This window comes from Phacochoerus africanus, chromosome 10 (genome assembly GCF_016906955.1).
Source record: "Phacochoerus africanus isolate WHEZ1 chromosome 10, ROS_Pafr_v1, whole genome shotgun sequence".
Classification (NCBI taxonomy): domain Eukaryota; kingdom Metazoa; phylum Chordata; class Mammalia; order Artiodactyla; family Suidae; genus Phacochoerus; species Phacochoerus africanus.
In genome coordinates this window covers 44,568,230-44,586,006 of record NC_062553.1, presented here as the reverse complement: position 1 = coordinate 44,586,006, position 17,777 = coordinate 44,568,230, and the positions used below count along the sequence as shown (strand labels likewise).

Below are 17,777 nucleotides of genomic sequence, written 5' to 3'. Positions count from 1 at the left end.
TTCCAAACAGTGTACGTCGGAAGACTAATTTTTATTACTGAAAAACATTTTTGATTGAATAAATCTTTGTACAGAATGATACATTTTGTTGCATACAATATTTGAAATAGCTGAAATTTACAAGCTTATAAAGTATGAGACAATGAGATAGTTATTATGTTAAATGGTTATATTCAGATAGGTCCCAGGAACATTAAGTTTTTAATAGGAAAACACCATATGATAATGGTACGATTTAACTGAACTAATCTCTTATCTTAATGTTTAATCTGATGTCATCACAAACATGAAGTAAGAAAATTATTTCTGAGATTGAATCAGTGCCATAGTGCTTAACTATGTATATACATATATTATAGTAGGACTGTATATTCAGGAAAATTCATAGCAAATTAAAAAAAAAGGAACTGCAGACAGAGAAATCAATGTTCTTTATAGATATTTGCAGATGATTTTAATCTGATTCATCACTGCTGAAGTATGAGCTGTCACAGTACTCAGCCGTGTAAAGGAACTTATGAATAATTGGGTTCATCTTCGGTATCCAGTGTCGGGGAACCAGATATGTTGAGAGGTTAAATAAGTCTACAAATACCTTGTACCTGTCACTAAGAAAACACATATATACAGATGTTTTAGACTTATTGACATGAAATATTGTCAAATTTCTCAATAATGATATTTTGCCACAAATAATTAATATTCATATGACATGAGTGGCTCTAAAGTGTTATGAAATAAGAGCCACAATTCTTGCAGTTTGCCTGACATAAAATATATATATATATATATTCCAGGGAGTTCCTGTCGTGGCTCAGTGGTTAACGAATCCGACTAGGAACCATAAGGTTGAGGGTTCGATGCCTGGCCTTGCTGAGTGGGATAAGGATCCAGGGTTGCCATGAACTATAGTGTAGGTTGCAGACGCAGCTCAGATCCCTATCCCGCGTTGCTTTGGCTCTGGCGTAGGCTGGTGGCTACAGTTCCAATTCGACCCCTAGCCTGGAAACCCCCATATGCTGTGGGAGCAGCCCAAGAAATGGCAAAAAAAAAAGAAAAGAAAAAAAAATATATATATATTCCATAATTGACTTATTCTTCTTTATATAATTCATTACACATGCATATATTTATTCAATTAAGGATACTGTTTATTTCCACAAACTTGCCTAATTTGCATTTAAAACAACTTTATTGTGGTATACTTATCATATAAAGAACTGCACAGGAGTTTCCACTGTGGTGCAATGGGATCAGCGGCATATCTGGAGCTCTAGGACACAGGTTCAATCCCTGGCCCAGCACAGTGGTTTAAAGATCTGGCATTGCCATAGCTGCAGCGTAGGTCACGACTGTGGCTCAGATCTGATCCCTGGCCCAAGAAGTCCATATGCCACAGGGTGGCCAAAAAGGGAAAAGAAATAAAAGAGAACTACACTTAGAGTACAGACTGTACAGTTTGAGTCTGGACATATGCAAACACCTGTATACTATCATATTCAAAGTAATAGACATATCCAATAATTCCCAAAGTTTCCTTGTTTTCCCCCCATCTTTTTTGTGGAAAGATGCTCAATATAATTACTTATCAGATAAATGCAAATTAAAAATAAAATAATATTTTAATAATTATTATATATGTTACATGTTGTATAAATCAAATAGTATTAAAGATTGCTTCATTTTTATTCCATATCCAGGTTTCATGTCCATAAACAATATTCTCTGTTTCAGTGATCTAGACCAGGCTGGTCCAGATTAAAACCTAAAGTTTTATTATTGTCATGCTACCTTCATGAAGATAAGGGTATGTTCTTGTTTCTGACTTTTAAAGGATGGTATGAAAAATAATAAATTGAAAGCGTACAGAGTTCCCAGTTGTTCATTGGAAAATATTTCCCACCTGTAAAGTAGCTGCCTAGTAAATGACATGAATGCATTAAAAAATTGAAACACCATCTTAGACTTATAATAAATGTCTATAAGAGAGTTTTTCACATTAAAAATTGCTTTTTCAGGAGTTCCTGTTGTAGCGCAGTGGAAATGAATCCAACTGGTATCCATGAGGATGCAGATTCAATCCCTGGCCTTGCTCAGTGAGTTAAGGATCCAGTGTTGCTGTGGCTGTGGCATAGGCTGGCAGCTGCAGCTCTAATTCAACCCCTAGCCTGGGAACTTTCATATGTCTCGGGTGCAACCTTAAAGAGCAACAAAATAAAATGTAAAATAAAACAAAATTGCTTTTGGGTTTGTTAGTCAATGATTTTAATTTTAATTTTTATAGCAGAAGAATATTTTCCTTTGAAGTCAAATTGAGTTCAAATTTTGCTAAGTTACATGCAACTCAGGTGGCCTTGGCCAAATTGTCTAAACCACAGTGTTTTGGTTTCTACCTCTGTTAGATTAAAAACTACAACCCTTTCCTCTGACTAGGCCTTTGTGAAGATTTACTAAGATAATGACACCCTAAGAATACTGTTCATTATTCCCACAATGCAGATGTGTGTGCTCCTTTTACACAGGCAGTTAAAGATCTGGCATTGCCATAGCTGCAGCGTAGGTCACGACTGTAGCTATAGCAATGTCAGATTAATGTTTAATCTGATGTAATCACAAACATGAAGTAAGAAAATTATTTCTGAGATTGAATCAATGCCATAGTGCTTAACTACATATATACATATATTATAGTAGGATTCTGTATATTCAGGAAAATTCATAGCAAATTAAAAAAAAGGAACTGCAGACAGAGAAATCAATGTTCTTTATAGAACATTATTCCTGGGCAAAGAGAAAATGTGTAATGGTGGTGAAAATTCAAACCAATAAATTTTATGAATCACTCAGTCTAGCATTTATTCCCAGGGGAAATGTATAAAAATGATGAAAATGGAACTTGTGCATTTTATAACTTAGTCAATCTAACAGTAAGGGTAGGGATGAAAATAGTGAATTATAAAGAATTTTGGAGACTAAACATGAACATCTTTATTCTTGAACTGGCCCTCTCTTCCCAAGGGACCTTGTAAGTTTCTCGGTTTTCAGCTGTGCCTAACTATAAATTTATCTTTCTATAATATTGTGAATCCTAAATAAAGTAAGAACACAAATGTCCTAGAAATCTCTCTAACCTGTTTTAAGTGCTTGGTAAATGTTGACCTCTTGCCTTGTAAATAATATGAAAAAGGTACCTTATGGAATACATGAAAGTAGTTTTTATACTATAAAATAAGGAGTCACATCAGCAAACAAGAAAGGGTTTTCAGCTGTGTCATTCCTCTGGCCAAGAGGAGGTTCATGGAATTCATGATAACTCTTTTTATCCAGGGATCAGATCTGAGCCAGGACTTGAAACATTTCTCCTTGGATTCGCTCCTTCCTGTACTCCCAGGTCATGCAGCCATTGGTACCATACTCCTTTTTAATTATAGGATTCCAATGATGAATTTCCAGAGGTAAGGATTTTTATGATGACCTCTGAAGCTTCCAATGGGAATACCTTAGTCTAACTATAAAAGAGTGGTGCCAGCAGTCCAGGCAGGAGCGCGTATAAATGCCTTTTCTTAGATAATGCACGTCTACAGGGGGAAACAAGAGCTGGTGACATCCACAGAGATTACAAGATGAATTTTCCCACCATACCTCACTGTTGAGCGCAGATACTGGTAACCTGAAGACCCACCGGTGCCAGCCTTGCTGCCCAGCATCCTGTGCACCATGCACACATGATTATCTAGGCAAACACACAGATTAGCTCCGTGGATATTTTCTGCCATTAGTTCCACACTATGCTAAAAATAAGGTGCTGGTAATGATTATTGCTTCTGAGAAAAGGCTCACCCCTTGTCGCTTAGTGAATGGAAGGTTCAGTTTGAGCAGATGAGACTTGTGGGGAGGTTGCCTGGCACCCTGCCTGGTCCGGGCTACATACATTTAACTCTATCCATCTTACATTTAGCCTTTGGACGCCATGGGGGTAGGTATGGCCCACTGTGCCTTTCACGAGCCCTCCTTACTATTGCATTTATGGGTCCTTTCCTCTATTAAAAAAAAAAGAACTATTGAAATTATATTTTAAAACTGTATTGAGGAGTTTCCTTGTGGCTCAGTAGGGGTTAAGGATATACTGTTGTCACTGCTGTGGCTCTGGTTATTGCTGTGGTGCAGGTTTAATACCTGGCCTAGGAACCAACTTCCACATGTTGTGGGTGTGGCCAAAACAACCACCCAAAGCCAAAAAACTATCGAAAGAAAGATAAATACATTCCTATTATATATTAAAAGATTTTCCTTGACCTCAAGTTTATTTTCTTCTGATTATCAAACATAACATTTTCCTGGGCCCTCAAAATTACCATGAGCCCTGATCTCTGTGCCCACTGCGTGCATTGGATAAGTCAGCCCTGAGAGAAATTGCTGGGCTGGCTTTTTACAAAGTAGCCACCCACATGCAAAAGAGTGGAGGCGAGAGGGGGACAGGGGGCCCGGTGGGGGGAAGGGGAGTCTGGTCAGGTAGGGAGGGAAAGACTCACATCTCCACTTGGTCATCAATGTGTCTATGTCCATGAGGAAAGTCAGCAGCTGGAAAGGAACCTGGAACCTGGGCTCTTCCCTGGGGAAGAGATGATGATGATGATAATAATAGTAATGTAATGATAATAATAATGATAAACAACCTGTTCAGACAAACCCAGTGTGTCAGGAAGAGCATATCTTCCTTAATCTCTTGGGCCTGAAACCAATGTTCCCTTTGCCTCTTGGAACCTGTGGAAGCTCGGATCACTTCTTTGGGCTTAATTTCCTCACCTCATAAAATGGGGTAATATTCCCCAGCTTGCAGCATGTGTTTAGAGAGTCTAGACTATTCCTTGAGAAACATGGAATAACCAGCCTGAGTCACATCCGACATCAATTCTCAGAAAAGGCAGGCATGGACATAACCTCAGATTTCCCAATTAATAACAGTCAGAAACTCGTTCACAATTAATTATTTTTGAAGTTACCTCCTAGATCTAAATGGCTTTTTAAAACTATGACTGCAATTTATTAGATTTATACTATACTATTTATAATATATACTTCATATCTACTTTATATGAAGTATATAGGTATATACATATATATATGTACTCAAATATATCTTTATATATCTAGTTCTCAATTTTAACTTCCACTTCTCTTTCTTTGATTTGTTTTTACCTGTAAAAATATATCATCAAGGCTCCCTGAAGTGCTCTGTATGAGAGCCGTCTCTCTCCTGCAAGACAGGTAGCAAGTTTCAATTTAATAACTAATTTAAGACACTCATATTAATTTGGTATCATCACCTTAGGTAATTAAGTGTTAGGAGCTTTTAGAAAATAATGTTAATGTTAATTTAAATATTTTATCCCTTAGCTTAAATTTGGAAAACTATCAAGATGTTATTTTACTACTAGATTATATATATATATAAACAGCCATAAAAAAGAACAAAATAATGCCATTTGCAGCAACATGGATGGAACTAGAGACTCTCATACTGAGTGAAGTATCAGAAAGAGAAAGACAAATACCAAATGATATCACTTATATCTGGAATCTAATATACGGCACAAATGAACCTTTCCAGAGAAAATGAACTTTCCACAGAGAATAGACTTGTGGTTGCCGGGGGGAGGGGGAGGGGAAGGGAGTGGGGTGGATTGGGAACTTGGGGGCTAATAGATGCAAACTATTGCCTTTGGAATGGATTAGTAATGAGATCCTGCTGTGCAGCACTGGGAACTATGTCTGGTCACTTATGATGGAGCATGATAATGTGAGAAAATAGAATGTATACATGTATGTGTAACTGGGTCACTGTGCTGTTCAGTAGGAAAAAAAATGTATCGGGGAAATAACAATTAAAAAAGAAAAAAGAAAAAAGAAAATAGAGCATATATATATACTTTATATACATATACTTTAGTTTCTCAAAACATTTAAATGTCATGTTAGAGCTTGGGATTAGTAGATGAAGACTATTACATTTAGAATGGATAAGCAATAAGGTCCTATTGTATCCAATCTCTTGGGATAGAACATGATGGCAGATAATATGAGAAAATGTGTGTATATATATATTGACTGGGTCACTTTGCTGTACAGTAGAAATTGGCACAACACTGTAAATCAACTATAGTTTTTAAAAAAGAAAAAAAAAGTAAAATCTGATATAGAAAATAATTCTATGATAAATGAAAAATTCCTTGTTACTATGAATGGAAATATCAATATCCATTTTATTTCCCCTAAGTGAGGTTTGATATTTTGCTTTCACTGTCTTACATTCCAAAGGAAGGATCATTGGAACAGAGGTGCCTACCTTTACTAAGAAGATGTTCATGGCGTTTCTCATCAAATAAGGACAGTAACACCTTTTTCTGTTTCTGAAACTCAGCCATCTGTTCCTCTTTTTCCTCTGACTCTTCCTTAGCCTTTGGAGAAAATACTGAATTAATATTCCCAAGAGAGAATATGTTCTTATTTTAGAAGACACTGATTGTCAGTAATAGACTAGCCAGGGGCAGCAAGGGTGTACCTAGGATATTTACTCTACCATCTAATATTATATCTTGGAAACTGCCTTGTGAGATGGAGTCTTCCTCATACTCACTGGTCCTATCCTTCTGTTTAAATTTAAATGATTTGTTAACTCAAGTATTCATTTCATAAACATTATGAGAAATGGACTCAGATGGGCAAAACTTGACATAACTTCAAATGGTCAATAATGATCTAATTTTCTTTTTACAGCTGCACCTGTAGCATATGGAAATTCCTGGGCCAGGGGTAAAATCAAAACTGCAGCTGCAGGCTTATGCCACAGCCACAGCAACACCAGATCTAAGCCACATCTGTGACCTATGCTGCACCTTGCGGCAATGCCGGATACTTAACCCACTGAGCAAGGCCAGGGATTGAACCTGCATCCTCACAGAGACAATGGTGGGCCCTTAATCCACTAAGATGCAATGGAACTCCTACAACAGTTATTTAATATAAGAAGGAAAGTAATTCCACTTAAGAAAAGTTAAGAATTCCTAGTCAGAGAAATTATTAATTCTATTGAAATTCCATATTCATTATATAGTATTCTGTAAATACTACACTATTACCCTATAGTGCTATATATACTATATATATACATATATATACTATTACTATATTCCTTAATACTATGCTATTTTTCACTGTTACATGTTTATCCATTTGATCTCTATTGAGTCATTCAAGAAAATTCTTATTGCCCAGCCTACTACACATAATCTGCTTTCAACTCAATTACTTGCACTGGGGCAAAAAAAAGTTACCCCAATTCTTTCCAACTTATCAGAACAACTACATTGTGTGGTAAGAACGTGTGTGCATACTATGGCCAATTAATTATTCATTTACTCATTACATGTCAGGCTAATGGGACAGAGATAAAATTGTGAGCAAAAAAATGAGTTCTCTGATCTCTATCTGGTGGGATTAAAACAATGCAAACAAATTGCAACCACGGATGGTGGTGTAAAGGAGCAGTAGAATGTGGTGATAACTTATAGCAGCAGAGTGATCAGGAAAGACTCTCCTGGAGAAGGTTTCCTTGAGCCAAGACCTGAAGAACAGGAAAGAGTTATTTGGGGAAGAAATATATGATCTGAAATTTAAGGAGGTATCTAAACTAGAGATAAGCAGTTGATAATTTCTGGTGTATAAGCAGATGTGGAAGCAGTGGGTATAGGTGAGTTCACCTACTGAAAGAGGACAGAGAGATAAGACAGACAAAGGATCTGAGTCCATGTGTTGTGAATCCCCATCACATATCAGTTTGAGAGAGACAAATGAGCCCATAAAGGAAATAGAGAAATAGGAGTCAGAAAACTAGATGAAGACAGAAAACTGAGGAAAACCATAGAGGAAAAATGTTCAGGAAAGTCTAAGTAGTTATTAGTATCAAGGAGAGTAGGAAGTGAAGTGGAGATTAAAAATGGCCATTGGAGATTAAAAATGGCCATTGGATTTATTTATGAGGCCATTTGTAAACAATAGGGCAAGAAGGCAGACTGAATTGGATAGAGAGATAGAAGGAAAGTAATTATTTTAACTGCTGTTCTAAATACTATACAAATATTAATCTAATTTAATATTCATAATAATCCTATAAAGTCCCCCAAGGAGGAGAGTGAAACAAAGAGGGATTAAGCAGCAGAAGGTGTTCAATGTCACATGGTCATTAGGATGTGAAGGTGGGACTTGAAGCCATGAATGTGATCTCAAAGTCCCTGCTTTAAACATTACATGATACGGCCTCTCAAGACAGAATTGAATCAGCTCTTTCAAGAAATTTAGTCATGAAGAAAGGATGAGCAGCCCATAACTTGGAGGAAGTGAGGAATCAACAGAACTTTTTTTTAGGTAAGAGGAATTTAACATTGCCTGAGGGCCAACAGGAAATACCCAGCAAATGCATGAGTGAAGAGAAGTTATATGATTCAATACATTTGGTTGGCTGGTCCTTTGTGACTAAAGTAGTCATAACATGAAGTTTTCACAAAATTAAAAAGGCCTATTAATCTCATGTATTCAAAAAAGACAAATCTTGCCTATAATAAACGCCTTAATTTAATTTTATTGTGCATAAATAAAATTATATAAATCATGTAATATATTCCAAGCAGATGCACTTGCAAAAGAATATAAGGAAAATGAAGCATTAACTGAAAATTGTTGAAATAAAATTCCTAGTGCTTCTGTAGTAAATCTGTGCTTACTTATGGCATCATAAATACCTGAAGCCTTATGAATTCTTCTTCCAGGCCTTTGACAATGTTTTTTTCAAGCTTCCCCCAGAAGTTAAATCCATGTGGCTCTAAACCTGGAGTTCTTTCCAGCCATGCCTTAAGTAAATAGTTTTTAAGTGAATACATTTTAACATTTAAAATATGTGAAATACTTTGTAACTAATATTCTTGAACCTGAAATAGGAAATTGTCATGGTTTTGAGTAATATACATAAAAAGTTTGTGTGTGTGTGTGTAAATAATTTCTCTTTCCCTTCAATTTTTCACTTGTAAAATAGCAATTTTTATTCTCCTAATCTTGAAGGCAATCATACTGATAATATTTACTCTTTACTGATAAATATATTATTACAGAAATCCCAATTTGTTCTATAAATCTCTGAACAAACATATCTATACATCGTTTTAATGAAGTCTTCTGGCTTAGTCTCACAAGAGTTTATGTCTTAAGAGCTGAAGGAATCATAACATGTATGAGATATGACTGCTTCTAAATGTAGGGACATTGCATACTTAGCAAATTTAAAATGAAATAAATACTCAGTTATTTAAGATTCCAAAAGATTTTTAATCTAGAAATAAAACTGAATTTATTTATCTCTGTAGGTTCTCATTTAGCCTATTTTGGTTTTGAAATTAGCTTTGTGATTCCTTCTATCCCTTATTATGGCATGCTATCTTTATACATGGCATTACCATAATATATTAACCTAAACCTACATTTATATTACCCAAGGGATTAGTGAGCAGAGTGTAATTCACTAAAAGAGAGATTTAATCTGCAAAGGAAAAGACTTTGTCAAGGAAATCAAGACTCCACAATTCTTATTTAATAGTTTACTCATGCAAAAGCAAATTAATAATTCCTTAAAACCATTAATAGGCCCATAGAGAACTGATATGAAGAAGGTAAATTCTGAAGAATAGCAATTTAGTAATTTGGTTTAATTAAGGAAAATGAACAACTTGTGGGACTTTTCAATTATGGATTACTTTAAAGAAATGAAGCTCATTAGATAAATAACTATACACAGTTTAAATTAATTAAATGTTGCTTAGCAGGGATGTTTAAAAGGATTATTTTAGTAAAATAAGGACATTATTAAATATTAACATGTCATTGATTACATAAATATATCTGAACCTCTCAAGAGAATTCTCAATATTTCAGGCAGTTGAATTTATGACTTTAAGGATTTTTAGATTCATTCTTCTCTTATCCACAATGAATGCAACCCAGTTTTGATATGAGTTTTAAAATTCTCATCGAGCAGAAGCTAAATTAACAAGATGTACCGAGTTATGCCTTTAGCAAAGGCATTTGAGCACGAACCTCCACCAGCTGTAGCAGTGTCCTCTCTTGCTCCGACTTGAGTAGAAGTTCATTGTCTTTTCCTTTGAAGGTATCTCGGTAATGTCTCCTGTTGTAGGGGACTCTCAAGCTCTGAAGAACACCTATCTTGTTTTCTAATAATCGGAACTGCAAACTCTGGAAGCCTGATGCCGGGGACAAGTACTCTCTTTGAGAACAGGTACAGGGGGGACCAGAAGATAAGGGAAGAGACAACTGACATTGTAAATCTCTGTAAGCATTTCTTCTGTTGGGAAAGATTGTCAGTTTTACTCTCCTAGGTGTCACCAAGTACAGACATACAACAGCCTAGAGCTGGACCCATGATTTGATCTTCACTGAAATAAGGAAAAGGAGCTATGTAACCATCATTGTCGCTGTTGGTCAGTGTTTGTATAGTTTGGAAAAGGTTATATATGTGTGTGTATCTATATAATATATGCTCATTTACATGTGTATACATATATGTATATACACACATATACATATATGCATGTGTGTATACTAAACTTTTTCTTTAGATTGAGACAGGTGAACACTGAGTATTTTTTATTCAGTGGTGCTAAAAGATTCTTTACAAATCCCATTCAGTTTCTCCTAAAAGTTCAATTCATTAATCTCATTACCTAGTAGTATTATGAGCAGCAGGAAAATCCTGCAAGTAGAACAAACGAGATGTTGCCTAGCACAAAACAAGGCATGGCAAAGTGTGATCACTCACCCCACACAACTGTTACATCCTTATAAATTCTTGTCATCTAACCAGCACCCAGATTTCAATTGGTTACATATATTACAAAAGAATTCCACTACTTTTCATTTGATTGTCAAACATGTAGAAGATACTGCCTGTTCCACATTAAATGCATCTGATGTTCCTAAGAAAATTTCTTCTCTATTTTTGGTATGAAAAAAGCTTGTCTAGATCCAAATGTATCTGTCTGTCATCTATCTATTTATAGATCTGCTTGGAAATGTATAGTTATAGTTTAGTCCATAACCTATACTGACACTTTTGCTGATATGCTTCTTTATATGTTGCTCTTGTTTCTTTTTTATTTTTTGTTTTGAATTATTTACATTTAGTTTTGTTGGTGAGTTGTCTAAAATCTTTCTTGGATAAAAGCAAGGCACCCATAATGAATAGCAATTAATGGATCATGTTAACGTTTGTATGTAAAAGTAAAGGATGAAATATTTTCCACAACTGCTCAAATGCGTGTGATGAACTCTCCCAAGTGCTCATACTGACAAAGTATCAGTAGAACAGGCTTCACCTGTCCCACAACACACCTTCTCTTTGGCCCATCGGAAGGGAAGGGTAACCCCCTGCATGGCAACAAAGCCATGGGTGCACACCTGAAGTCGTTGAAATCTAAGGCTGTCATGGTCTCCAGAACAGAAAACTGCTGGACCAACAGTTTGAGGATCACCACCACTCGGTGCATTCGAGTTACAACCTTCAGCATATTCCTTTCATCCCTGACCTGCGTGGTTAAGAAAGGAACACTGAGTAATCCTCAATTCTGGCAGATCCAAAATACAGTATAAAGAATAATGCGTTGCTATTCATGTTATCTCTATTTTAAAGAAGAACATTGAAACAAAGTGTGCCTTAAGTACATGCTGAACTAATAGCAACTCTGAATTGTATGCAAGGAATGTCTGAAACATCATTTTTTTTCTTTAAAAGTAGAAAACTATATGGAAGCAAGTTTTAAATAAATTCTGGAACAACTCCCACTGATTTCAAAACAAATTTCTCCCTCAGTTTTGCTTTAAGGATTAAAGGTCAAGGGAACATGGGGACTTGCGGGTGAGGTTAAGCAACCCCTGGGTAAATCTGCTTTTCCCCAGAGCTTCCATCGATATCAATGGGGATTGTGTTCACAGATACAAGACAGCCACTTTTGGGGGACGGATGTTCTCTCTCCCCCAACACATCTTGGAGCAGGGTCTCTGAGCTGGAAAACCCAAGACTGTGTCCCATGGCCTCCAAGGACTGAGGCAGTGAGTGGGAAAGGAAGTAGGTGGGAGGAAGGATCAGGCCAGGGAGCATCACTCAAAGCTCTGCTCTGCCCTTTCCTAACTCTTGATCCTCCTTGTCCTTTTTGGGCTCATTCTCTTCCTCATCTCTCATCTCCCTCTCTCTTTTTTTTCTGCTTCCTATTTCACTTTCCTCATCATTGTTCCTATCTTCCCATAGCAAATTTCCATTAGAAATACTATTCTGGTACCTAATGATTAAAGAATCTATGTTTGCTGTCTGGGCAATCTACTATCATTCATAAGAAATTTTTTAAGGAAAAAGTATTGAGTTCTAAACAAGGGGATTGCAACTGAAATTTGAAAGGAAACTAAAAGTAATGGGAGGTTAATAAAGACACTGGGAATGTGTGACTAAACTCTCCATTAAAACCCTTTTTTTCTTCATCAATTAATAATCCCACCATTTGGTATTAAACTTTTCCCATTAATATTATTTTTCTATTGTACAACACAGGGAACTATGTACAATCTCTTGGGTTGGAACATGACGGAAGATAGTATGAAAAAAATGTACATATATATATGACTGGGTCACTTTGCTGTACACGGAAATTGAAAAAAAATTGTAAATCAATGATACTTTAATAAAAAATATTTTTTACATTGTCCAAAAAAGTCTGAAAACAATATTGTGACATAACAACTCACATGGCCATTCTGAAAAATTTCTCGAACAGAATCTAATTCCCAGAGGATTTGCTTAAACCAGAGTTCATAAGCTGCAAGGAAAAAAAAATCATTGTCAGTTGGAAAGTTATGGGAGAATTTTGACCATAATTATATAAAAAACATGGTTAATACATTGAAAGAGAAATAAAAATGTAACAAAAATCAATACATGTCAATATGGCCCTATTTATGCCACAAACAAATGTCAGTGATAAAGTTATAATAATCTCCTTTCACTGAATGTTTTACTCTTCCAGGCATGTTATCTTCATGCTTGATTATCACATTGATTTCTCTCAACAAAATGCTGTTTATGTCTTTTAGGATATAGCACCTAATCTAATTCTAACCTCCCATAAGGAAATTGGAGGTGTATGGAGAAGCAGAAGTGATACTCAACTTCATCTATAAAATAAGACATTAATATTCATTAACCTATTGCCTATGACAAAGTTTTTGTTTCTAGGGACTTAGAATATTATGGGAAGGACAAGCTTATGAACAGTCTGAATCTTTGCCATTAGAGGATCATGGAAAAATCAATAATCTTTGTGCTTACTAGTACATTCTATTTGGGCTATCATATGGCCATACTTCTATGTAATTAGGGGAATCAAATAAAATTATACCTTTAAATTACATTCAAGAAGACTTTCATACAAGTAATTTTCATATTCAGACAAGTCAGATATTTCTTGATCAGGTTAGATATCAATTTTTTAGGTTCAGCATAGCTAGTGCCATGACCCAGTGACTACACATTCTGATGGAAAGAGGAAAGGAAAGTCTCCCTATTAGATAGAATTATTAGGTAGGTATTAGGTAGCTCCCTATTAGGATATTACCAATTATTATGTGTTTCTTACATGCTACACCTTAAGCTAAGTGCTTAATACACATTATTTCATCTTCACAAGAACACTGTGAATGAGAAGACACAATAATTCTTTCCATTTTATAGATGAGGAAATGAAGAGAATTACTGGTCAAGAAACCTGACAAAGGTTACACTATCTGTAACTGTAGAGATGGGAATCTAAACAAATTTCCAATTCCAAATTCTGCTACCCTACTATGATTCTTCCCCTCTTAATTTTATCTTGCTATGAGCCACCAATAAAAATGTAAACAGGAATCATACCTAGTCATTTGTGATGGAACATGATGGAGGATAATGTGAGAAAAAGAATGTGTGTATATATATGAATAAATAACTGGGTCACTTTGCTGTATAGCAGAAATATCAACTAAAATAAAAAATAATAAAAATCTAAAAAAGTAAACATAAATAAACACATTAAGCCAATTAGTTTCCATTTTTAGTTATTTTTTGAACTCAAAGAAGTTGATCATTTTAGCCAGTGAAGAAAACAGTCATTTGAGGAAAAGACACAAAGAATTGGTAGGGAAAGAAAATCTCTAGAAAAGAAGCACTGACTAGCATGAGTCATTTGGCCTCATTAGCCAGGGTGTAATATTATGACAGCAACAATCCTGGAGTAAATCTTAATGTTTTGGGGTCACAGACCCCATAAGACACATACTCTCAAAATTTTGTACATGATTTCAAAGAGTTCAGGGACTTCCTAAACTTTCAAAGTTTCTGACTCCTCCATTAAAAACCACAACCCAGAGATTAGAAGTCTGGAGAGAGTAAACACACATTTCAGACCCAATTTACATTCCTGTTTAGTACCAGATTTCAACAGGATGTGTAAATTTACAGTAAATGTGAGTGAACTACTTTCTGAAAATAAAAATTTTTCAAGTGCCAAATTGAAAAATATCAACATCTCAGCTTGCAAATTCCTGTTTTTTTTTTCCCCTTGGGGCTGCACCTTGGCATATGGAAGTTCCCAGGCTAGGGGTAGAATTGAAGCTGCAGCTGCTGGCCTACACCACAGCCATAGCCACAGAAACACAGGATCCGAGCCTAGTCTGCAACCCGTGCAGCAGCTCGAGAAAACGCCAGATCCTTTAACCCATCTAATGAGACCAGGGATTGAACCCACATCCCCATAGGTACTAATTGAATCCTTTTTTTTCTTTTTTGTTTTCTTTTTTTTTTTTTTAGGGCACCACCCTCAGCATGTGGAAGTTCTGAGGCTAGGGGTCAAATCGGAGCTACAGCTACTGGCCTATACCACAGCCACAGAAAAGAGGGATCCCAGGCATGTCTGTGACCTACAGCACAACTCATGGCAATGCTGGATCCTTAACCCACTGAGTGAGGCCAGGAATTGAACCTGAGTCCTCATGGATACTAGTCTGGTTTGTTACCACTGAGCCACAATGGCACTCCACTAATTAGATTCTTAACCCACTGAGCCCCAGCAGAAGCTCCTCAACTTGCAAATTCTTTGTAAATTCCAAGAGAAAGTAAGTCCCCTTGGATTTAGGACAAAGCTAAAATCCTACCTGCTCCAATGAAGAGTGAAGCAGCAGAAAGAAGACTGTTATAAATCCCAGAAGGAGGATTTATCTGACAGCAAAGTATTTTCAAGCCTTCTAACAAAGGTGATTCCTTTCCCCTTTCCCCATCTTACACTTAAGAGCCTTGTGGCCTTCCTCATTATTGATCGGAAAATACCTGTGGAATAGTTACTATGTAACCTTTTGTCCAACTTACCTTGATGAGTTATAATGAAAAGATGTTCATCATGGATTTTATTTCCTTTTATTTCACTTTGAAGTTCCTGTGCATTCAAAACTTTTTCCAACTTAAAACAAACAAAAATTACTAATTTGGTAGAAACTTCCAATTATAAAATGAATAAGTTAGGTATATCTAATGGACATCATAGAGATTATAGTTAATTACAATGTATTATATACTTGAAAGTAGCTGAGAATTGATCTTAAAAGTTCTCACCACTTACAAAAAAGAAATGGTGATTATGTGACATGATGCAGGTGTTAGTTAATGCTATGGTGCTAATAATTTTGCCATATATAAGTGTATCAAATCAACACCCATGCACTTAAACTTATGAAATGTTATATGTCAATTATATTCCCATAAAGCTAAAAAGTTACAAAAAGAAAGACTGATTTTAAAATTGCAAAACTTTATTTTTACCAATTTTAATGAGAAGACCATACTGAAAAAAATCCCCCAAATCCCAAATTCTCAGGAACCAATCTACTTTCTTATAAACAAGTACTGTCTCCTCATAAAGAGTGGGCTGAATTTATGATTTTTATTTTTTTCAGAAGAAATTATATTTACTAAGATTCTATCATAACAAATTCTGTTACACTCATGGAGAAATCATATCCTGTCTATAACTTAAAGTGAGTATAATAAAAGCTTGATAACTTGTTTAGCCTGCTGTGTATCTACTAGTCTCTTCGAAGAAGATCTTAACATTGCTTATCAGTTCATTCTTAGAAACCCATCAGAGAGGTCATCAAGGGCTCTAATCATTTCATGTCTTAAAAATAATCTCCAAATACTTCTTTGTAATATCCTTCTTTCATCTACTAACTATTTCAAGAAAACATGTGCCTTCAACATTTCTACTTTATGATAAAGAATTTAAAAGAGAATTTTTTTTTTCTGGATACATTTGCAATGATCTAGGCTGGGATTTAGAAACCATGTCTTCTATATACATGTTGTGCAATGCCTGCCAGATATCTCTACTTTATCTTATCTTGTACACTCCGCTGCCCGAATTCTGCATTTTCTGCTTTTCTTGTATTTCTGCTGGGCAGGTGGATCTTCACATAGGAGTTTCTTGAATTTTTCTAACAAAACTTAAAGAAGCATAAATTTATATGAAAAGAGATATCTTTAGGTCCAGAAAACTGTTTAGTGACTGAGGAGAACAAACAAACCAATCCCACCCCCCCACAACATGAAAATATCACTTAGCTGAATTTAGCAGCTAATGATCAAAACTAAGCCTTGTGAGGACTCTGCCACTTACTTGCAGGTAATTTCCATAGATAAGTCCTCCTTTACTGGCTCTATTCACACTGGTTTGTGATTTGTCTTCTTCACTGCCTTCAACAGAGAGTTTTTCAAAAGCATATCTGCAGATGAAAGAAGTGAGGAGGAAAATAAGAGATCTTGAGAAAGTACAGTACCCAATAATAGGAGTAACGAACATGCTCTTAAGGATGATTTTTCCAAGTAGATTATTAAGCAAGGGAATAAGGGTGAATAAGTCAATTTCAACATTATTTAAATTCAGAAATTAGTGTTCATACTTGATTGACATTCCTAAGAGCTTAACCATAATTAGCAAAGAGGTAAATACTCACTCAAAGCTGTTTCCTAAAAATGGGCACCCACTCATGGTGAAAACGTTCTGTCAGAAGAGCTCTGAGCCTTGAAATCATTGGCCTCACTAGATGTTCTGCAGCTGCCTTTTATGAACCCTGCTCACCCGGCCCAGCCAATCAGCCCCTCTGTGTGTCTCAGTGAGCCTCCCATTTCAGTGGGTACTGAAGCTGAACTTCAGTAAACTTTAGAATGGACTCATGTTTGGGACAGTCTGTTTGCTAAAAACGTGAGCATTCTGCCAAACTGAATATTTGACTTGCGAGTTCTGCTTTTATATCTAAAGAAACAAACGTTAAATAATCAATAGAGACAAAGTTAAAGAAAATTCACAATTCTATTTCAAGACTACATTGGGCATAGTGTTAGAATATATGAGAGGATGAGCCTGTTAAAAAAAAAAAATCCCCAAAGCAAATATTTATTCTTTCAGTCTCAGAGTTAGATATTCTTACAACTCCTAAGCAAAATATTGAACTCATCTTGTCTGTGGGGAAAGAAATTCAATATATATTAGAGGCAGGATTCATAGTTAAACTTCATTTCCATCCTATCTTCATAGTTCCTCTGGCCTAAACCTCATCTAATGATTAGGCTGCTGGATTGTATT

General features: G+C 35.7%; 1 protein-coding gene across 1 annotated transcript; it reads right to left on the bottom strand.

The window, feature by feature from the left end:
- Positions 1–65: 65 nt before the first annotated feature.
- On the bottom strand, positions 66–17,220 carry TDO2 (tryptophan 2,3-dioxygenase). The gene is made up of 12 exons (XM_047799226.1): positions 17,149–17,220; positions 16,812–16,917; positions 15,509–15,599; positions 12,859–12,929; positions 11,521–11,648; positions 10,144–10,330; positions 8,799–8,906; positions 6,347–6,458; positions 5,200–5,257; positions 4,533–4,612; positions 3,643–3,733; positions 66–608 (listed from the first exon to the last, which is right to left on the bottom strand). Exons 1-12 carry the CDS (start codon positions 17,181–17,183, stop codon positions 455–457), a joined length of 1,221 nt encoding a protein of 406 aa, XP_047655182.1. The 5' UTR covers positions 17,184–17,220; the 3' UTR covers positions 66–454.
- Between the last annotated feature and the right edge of the window lie 557 nt (positions 17,221–17,777).